Source organism: Electrona antarctica (genome assembly GCF_951216825.1).
Source record: "Electrona antarctica genome assembly, contig: scaffold_54, whole genome shotgun sequence".
Lineage (NCBI taxonomy): Eukaryota > Metazoa > Chordata > Actinopteri > Myctophiformes > Myctophidae > Electrona > Electrona antarctica.
Genome location: NW_027637297.1, coordinates 432,611 through 440,222, shown reverse-complemented (window position 1 = coordinate 440,222; position 7,612 = coordinate 432,611). Strand labels below are relative to the sequence as shown.

At 50.7% G+C, this 7,612-nt stretch overlaps 1 protein-coding gene across 1 annotated transcript in view; it reads left to right on the top strand.

Annotated features, from left to right (window-relative positions):
* Window positions 1-586: 586 nt before the first annotated feature.
* Window positions 587-7,612, top strand: part of LOC306918995 (dihydropyrimidinase-related protein 2-like) — a 43,838-nt gene continuing 36,812 nt past the window's right edge. The window contains exons 1-5 of the mRNA XM_079531830.1: window positions 587-667; window positions 1,877-1,965; window positions 2,923-3,107; window positions 6,523-6,687; window positions 7,013-7,074. Coding sequence (XP_079387956.1) covers window positions 629-667; window positions 1,877-1,965; window positions 2,923-3,107; window positions 6,523-6,687; window positions 7,013-7,074 — 540 coding nt within the window. The 5' untranslated portion in view covers window positions 587-628. The remainder of the gene's footprint in view (window positions 668-1,876; window positions 1,966-2,922; window positions 3,108-6,522; window positions 6,688-7,012; window positions 7,075-7,612) is intronic.

The window sequence follows — 7,612 nt, the reverse complement described above, 5'->3', positions numbered from 1 at the left end:
TGGAACTATAGTGGCCCTCTGGAGTGAGTTTGGAACTATAGTGGCCCTCTGGAGTGAGTGTGGAACTATAGTGGCCCTCTGGAGTGAGGGTGGAACTATAGTGGCCCTCTGGAGTGAGTGTGGAACTATAGTGGCCCTCTGGAGTGAGGGTGGAACTATAGTGGCCCTCTGGAGTGAGGGTGGAACTATAGTGGCCCTCTGGAGTGAGGGTGGAACTATAGTGGCCCTCTCCATCGTCAAAGGACAATTATACTGTTAAATAATTGATGAATACAAAAGATCACATTCATTAATGATGCAACATTAAATACATTGATTGATAGATATACGTTATTTGATCCTATCGGTTTTACATTTAATCTTCATTAAAAAAAAACGTTAGCTGTCAGTGGAGCTTTTATTCTGAAGAGGAGGAGGGGATGTGCGCACGGTGTTCCTGTGTGTTGACACACAGTCCTTTACACACACACACACACACACACACACACACACACGGTCCAAACAAAGAGCTGCGCACGCACGCGCGCACACGCCCACAAACAGCGCACTAGCTGTGTTCACTGTGCAGGCTACATATTATTAGCAGTTCATTCATTCATTCATTCATTGACTGATTGTTTGATGAATCATGTCGTTCCCAAACAAGAAGAACTGCACGAGACCCACGGTAAGAGAGAGAGAGAGAGAGAGAGAGAGAGAGAGAGAGAGAGAGAGAGAGAGAGAGAGAGAGAGAGAGAGAGAGAGAGAGAGAGAGAGAGAGAGAGAGAGAGAGAGAGAGCCAGGGAGCAAGGGAGGGGTGTGTGTGTGTGTGAGTGTGTGTGTGTGTGTGTGTGTGTGTGAGAGAGACACAGAGAGAGAGACATATTTTAGCCTTATATTGGCTCTGTCTGTCTGTCTGTCTGTCTGTCTGCCTGCCTGCCTGCCTGCCTGTCTGTCTGTCTGTCTGTCTGTCTCTCTACCTGTCTTTCTGTCTACCTGTCTGGCTCTCTGACCTGTCTGGCTCTCTGACCTGTCTGTCTGTCTACCTGTCTGTCTCTCAGGGTGCCTGTCTGCTGGTCAGAGGGGGTAAAGTGGTGAATGATGACCTGTCTGTCTCTCTACCTGTCTGTCTCTCAGGGTGCCTGTCTGCTGGTCAGAGGGGGTAAAGTGGTGAATGATGACCTGTCTGTCTCTCTACCTGTCTGTCTCTCAGGGTGCCTGTCTGCTGGTCAGAGGGGGTAAAGTGGTGAATGATGACCTGTCTGTCTCTCTACCTGTCTGTCTCTCAGGGTGCCTGTCTGCTGGTCAGAGGGGGTAAAGTGGTGAATGATGACCTGTCTGTCTCTCTACCTGTCTGTCTCTCAGGGTGCCTGTCTGCTGGTCAGAGGGGGTAAAGTGGTGAATGATGACCTGTCTGTCTCTCTACCTGTCTGTCTCTCAGGGTGCCTGTCTGCTGGTCAGAGGGGGTAAAGTGGTGAATGATGACCTGTCTGTCTCTCTACCTGTCTGTCTCTCAGGGTGCCTGTCTGCTGGTCAGAGGGGGTAAAGTGGTGAATGATGACCTGTCTGTCTCTCTACCTGTCTGTCTCTCAGGGTGCCTGTCTGCTGGTCAGAGGGGGTAAAGTGGTGAATGATGACCTGTCTGTCTCTCTACCTGTCTGTCTCTCAGGGTGCCTGTCTGCTGGTCAGAGGGGGTAAAGTGGTGAATGATGACCTGTCTGTCTCTCTACCTGTCTGTCTCTCAGGGTGCCTGTCTGCTGGTCAGAGGGGGTAAAGTGGTGAATGATGACCTGTCTGTCTCTCTACCTGTCTGTCTCTCAGGGTGCCTGTCTGCTGGTCAGAGGGGGTAAAGTGGTGAATGATGACCTGTCTGTCTCTCTACCTGTCTGTCTCTCAGGGTGCCTGTCTGCTGGTCAGAGGGGGTAAAGTGGTGAATGATGACCAGTCTTTTTATGCAGACGTTTACATAGAAGATGGAATCATCAGGTATCTATTATTATTATTGTTATTATTATTAGTCTGGTTCAGTCCACTGTGATTGGCCGAGCTCTGCATAATATTTGTAGTAGCTAATTGGCTGTTGTTGGTTACGTTAATCTATGTTTTACAATCGTTTATAAAGACATGAATTCCCTTGTAGGGCAGAAGACCAAACTATCCAATCGTTTATAAAGACATAAATTCCCTTGCAGGGGCAGAAGACCAAACTATTCAAGCGTTATAGAAATTTTCAAATTACTTTCAAGAGAGTCATGATTTTTAGGGGATAAATCCCCTCGACTCCCCCGACTTACTTACGCATGATCACAGGGCACTGCGCAAAAAGCATGGAATACGGATGTGTACATTACAGGAAACTCCCGTTAAACTTTCCAATAAACTCCGGTAAACTCCCGAATGGGGGTCCCTGGAACAACATATTTTCAGATGGGGGTCCCTGGAACAACATATTTTCAGATGGGGGTCCCTGGAACAACATATTTTCAGATGGGGGTCCCTGGAACAACATATTTTCAGATGGGGGTCCCTGGAACAACATATTTTCAGATGGGGGTCCTTGGAACAACATTTTCAGATGGGGGTCCCTGGAACAACATATTTTCAGAAGGGGGTCCACGGCCAAATACAGATCATTCTGGGGGTCCTTGACATGAAAAACATTGAGAACCACTGACAGAAACATGAGGTTTTTCAGAAAACTGCAGGTGCCTGCAGGTGTGTTAATGTATGTTAATTTATGCTAATCAGGCAGGTGGGGGAGCAGCTGCTGGTGCCTATGGGTGTGTTAATGTATGTTAATTTATGCTAATCAGGCAGGTGGGGGAGCAGCTGCTGGTGCCTGCAGGTGTGTTAATGTATGTTAATTTATGCTAATCAGGCAGGTGGGGGAGCAGCTGCTGGTGCCTATGGGTGTGTTAATGTATGTTAATTTATGCTAATCAGGCAGGTGGGGGAGCAGCTGCTGGTGCCTGCGGGGGTGCAGACGGTGGAGGCTTACGGGAACCTCCTACTTCCTGGGGGCGTGGATGCTAACGTTAGCATGCTAGCTCCTCAGCACGGAATGACTCCCGTTGACGACTTCTACCAAACCACACGAGCTGCCCTGGCCGGGGGGACCACTACCATCAGTACGATATACTGTCTGTCTGTCTGTCTGTCTGTCTGTCTGTCTGTCTGTCTGTCTGTCTGTCTGTCTGTCTGTCTGTCTGTCTGTCTGTCTGTCTGTCTGTCTGTCTGTCTGTCTGTCTGTCTGTCTAATAATAATGCTACTAATTGACTGATTGGAGGAACTACTACTAATAAGAATTGCTATAATTATATGAACTCAGCACACAAAGTTCGGAACACAGCTAAACGTCTGTGCAGCGCCACCCTGTGGAATGAATGAGGAACACAGCTAAACGTCTGTCCAAGCCTCCAAAAGATCTGCCAAAAATGGCAAGTGGTTGGAAGTCAGTAATTCAAGCCTTGCTTTGGGTTGCTTAGTGGATTGGATGATCTCACACAGTGATGAGGTAAAAACATACACATTTTGGCCCTTTTTCACACTTTATTATGGAAGTTATGGAACTCAGTAGCATCTCTGGAAGTTCCAACAGCAACAGCTTGGCTCCTCCTCCTCACCAACCGAGACACCTGCCAGCACTTAATGATGAATGAAGTTCCCAGTGCCACCTTTTAAGTCCTAACCACACCAAAGGGTCACCATGCAACTAATCGGGTCCAAACGGTTGCAAGGAGTTGACGCTAAAACTATCTCGACCCTTTGGTGTGGTTTGGGCTGTTGAATTCCATGTGTTGAATCACTTGGGTCAGTGTGGGTCAGTGTGGGTCAGTGTGGGTCAGTGTGGGTCAGTGTGGGTCAATGTGGGTCAGTGTGGGTCAGCGTGGGTCAGTGTGGGTCAGTGTGGGTCAGCGTCGGTCAGTGTGGGTCAGCGTGGGTCAGCGTGGGTCAGTGTGGGTCAGCGTGGGTCAGCGTGGGTCAGCGTGGGTCAGCGTGGGTCAGCGTGGGGGTCAGTGTGGGTCAGCGTGGGGGTCAGTGTGGGTCAGTGTGGGTCAGCGTGGGTCAGCGTGGGGGTCAGTGTGGGTCAGTGTGGGTCAGTGTGGGGGTCAGTGTGGGTCAGCGTGGGGGTCAGTGTGGGTCAGTGTGGGTCAGCGTGGGGGTCAGTGTGGGTCAGTGTGGGTCAGTGTGGGTCAGTGTGGGTCAGCGTGGGGGTCAGTGTGGGTCAGTGTGGGTCAGCGTGGGGGTCAGTGTGGGTCAGTGTGGGTCAGTGTGGGTCAGTGTGGGTCAGTGTGGGTCAATGTGGGTCAGTGTGGGTCAGCGTGGGTCAGTGTGGGTCAGCGTGGGTCAGCGTGGGTCAGCGTCGGTCAGTGTGGGTCAGCGTGGGTCAGCGTGGGTCAGTGTGGGTCAGCGTGGGTCAGCGTGGGTCAGCGTGGGTCAGTGTGGGTCAGCGTGGGTCAGCGTGGGTCAGCGTGGGTCAGTGTGGGTCAGCGTGGGTCAGCGTGGGTCAGCGTGGGTCAGCGTGGGTCAGTGTGGGTCAGCGTGGGTCAGCGTGGGTCAGCGTGGGTCAGTGTGGGTCAGCGTGGGTCAGTGTGGGTCAGCGTGGGTCAGCGTGGGTCAGTGTGGGTCAGCGTGGGGGTCAGTGTGGGTCAGCGTGGGTCAGCGTGGGTCAGTGTGGGTCAGTGTGGGTCAGCGTGGGTCAGCGTGGGTCAGCGTGGGGGTCAGTGTGGGTCAGCGTGGGGGTCAGTGTGGGTCAGTGTGGGTCAGCGTGGGTCAGTGTGGGTCAGTGTTGGTTAACGTGGGTCAGCGTGGGTCAGTGTGGGTCAGCGTGGGTTAACCAATGGGCAGGGCTGGACTGGCCATAGGACGTACCGGGCATATTCCTGGTGGGCCGCGACCATAGGGGGCCGCCATGATTAAAAAAAAACTTCTACCATCATGATAATTTCACTGTACCTGTATATCAGTGAGTGACAAATAGACCTCCTCTATCTTGAATCCTTTTGCCAGCATCATTCTTGTGAGAGCAACAAAGGGTTGTGTAGTCGTCTGTTGGTTTGTATCATTTATGTTGTTCTGTAAAAGTGGTGGTATTAGGGCTTGTGTGTTTGTGTGTGCCTCGACGGAGCGGGCGGTAGAGTTTCTGCTATCTGCGTGCTGGTTGTGGTGGGCTGGTCTGGTGGAGCATGTAGTCCCAGAGCCAGGCTCCAGCCTCCTCAGCGTATATATTGTGTTTCCAGTGGAGCATGTAGTCCCAGAGCCAGGCTCCAGCCTCCTCACAGCGTATATGTTGTGTTTCCAGTGGAGCATGTAGTCCCAGAGCCAGGCTCCAGCCTCCTCACAGCGTATATATTGTGTTTCCAGTGGAGCATGTAGTCCCAGAGCCAGGCTCCAGCCTCCTCACAGCGTATATATTGTGTTTCCAGTGGAGCATGTAGTCCCAGAGCCAGGCTCCAGCCTCCTCACAGCGTATATATTGTGTTTCCAGTGGAGCATGTAGTCCCAGAGCCAGGCTCCAGCCTCCTCACAGCGTATATATTGTGTTTCCAGTGGAGCATGTAGTCCTAGAGCCAGGCTCCAGCCTCCTCACAGCGTATATATTGTGTTTCCAGTGGAGCATGTAGTCCCAGAGCCAGGCTCCAGCCTCCTCACAGCGTATATATTGTGTTTCCAGTGGAGCATGTAGTCCCAGAGCCAGGCTCCAGCCTCCTCACAGCGTATATATTGTGTTTCCAGTGGAGCATGTAGTCCCAGAGCCAGGCTCCAGCCTCCTCACAGCGTATATATTGTGTTTCCAGTGGAGCATGTAGTCCCAGAGCCAGGCTCCAGCCTCCTCACAGCGTATATATTGTGTTTCCAGTGGAGCATGTAGTCCCAGAGCCAGGCTCCAGCCTCCTCACAGCGTATATATTGTGTTTCCAGTGGAGCATGTAGTCCCAGAGCCAGGCTCCAGCCTCCTCACAGAGTATATATTGTGTTTCCAGTGGAGCATGTAGTCCCAGAGCCAGGCTCCAGCCTCCTCACAGCGTATATATTGTGTTTCCAGTGGAGCATGTAGTCCCAGAGCCAGGCTCCAGCCTCCTCACAGCGTATATATTGTGTTTCCAGTGGAGCATGTAGTCCCAGAGCCAGGCTCCAGCCTCCTCACAGCGTATATATTGTGTTTCCAGTGGAGCATGTAGTCCCAGAGCCAGGCTCCAGCCTCCTCACAGCGTATATATTGTGTTTCCAGTGGAGCATGTAGTCCCAGAGCCAGGCTCCAGCCTCCTCACAGCGTATATATTGTGTTTCCAGTGGAGCATGTAGTCCCAGAGCCAGGCTCCAGCCTCCTCACAGCGTATATATTGTGTTTCCAGTGGAGCATGTAGTCCCAGAGCCAGGCTCCAGCCTCCTCACAGCGTATATATTGTGTTTCCAGTGGAGCATGTAGTCCCAGAGCCAGGCTCCAGCCTCCTCACAGCGTATATATTGTGTTTCCAGTGGAGCATGTAGTCCCAGAGCCAGGCTCCAGCCTCCTCACAGCGTATATATTGTGTTTCCAGTGGAGCATGTAGTCCCAGAGCCAGGCTCTAGCCTCCTCACAGCATACGACCAGTGGAAGGACACAGCAGACAGGAGGGCGTGCTGCGACTACTCTCTGCACGTCGACATCACCCGATGGAGCCACGCCCTCACCACGGAGATGGAGACGCTCATTAAGGACAGAGGTACGTTGTGCGTTCGTGCGTGCGTGCGTGCGTGCGTGCGTGTGTGCGTGCGTGTGTTCAGGCAGACATGAAACCAGACTTTGACCCGAACATGTCATGTCTGATCATTCTCTCTCTCTCTCTCTCTCTCTCTCTCGCTCTCTCTCTCTCTCTCAGACACACACAGACACTCACTCACTCACTCACTCACTCACTCACACACACACACACACACACACACACACACACACACACACACACACACACACACACACACACACACACACACACACACACACACACACACACACACACACACAGTAATGATTTTCATATCTCTCTCCAGGTGTGAACTCCTTTCTTCTCTTCATGTCTTATAAAGATAAATACCAGAGTTCTGATTCACAGGTACTATTATTATTATTATTATTATTATTATTATTATTATTATTATTATTATTATTATTATTATTATTATTATTATTATTATTATTATTATTATTATTATTATTATTATTATTATACTAGCTGCTGTCCGTTGGGCACTGGCCCTACGTGGAACGATGCAAGTTGGAAATGCAGCCCCGCCCAGTTATTACTAAATAAGCCCCCCCGCAGTTCTTTTTAAAGCTTAAGCAGATCCAGGCTATGGGAAAAACACATTCAAAGAGCCTATCAGTGATCTGCAGCTACTCAGTCAGGCGTACAGTATGTCTAAACTGAATGTTGGATGAATGTGGGATTACAGTCACATACTGAGGAGGTGTTTGTTCAGCCTCCTCTTGAAGGATTACAGTCACATACTGAGGAGGTGTTTGTTCAGCCTCCTCTTGAAGGATTACAGTCACATACTGAGGAGGTGTTTGTTCAGCCTCCTCTTGAAGGATTACAGTCACATACTGAGGAGGTGTTTGTTCAGCCTCCTCTTGAAGGATTACAGTCACAT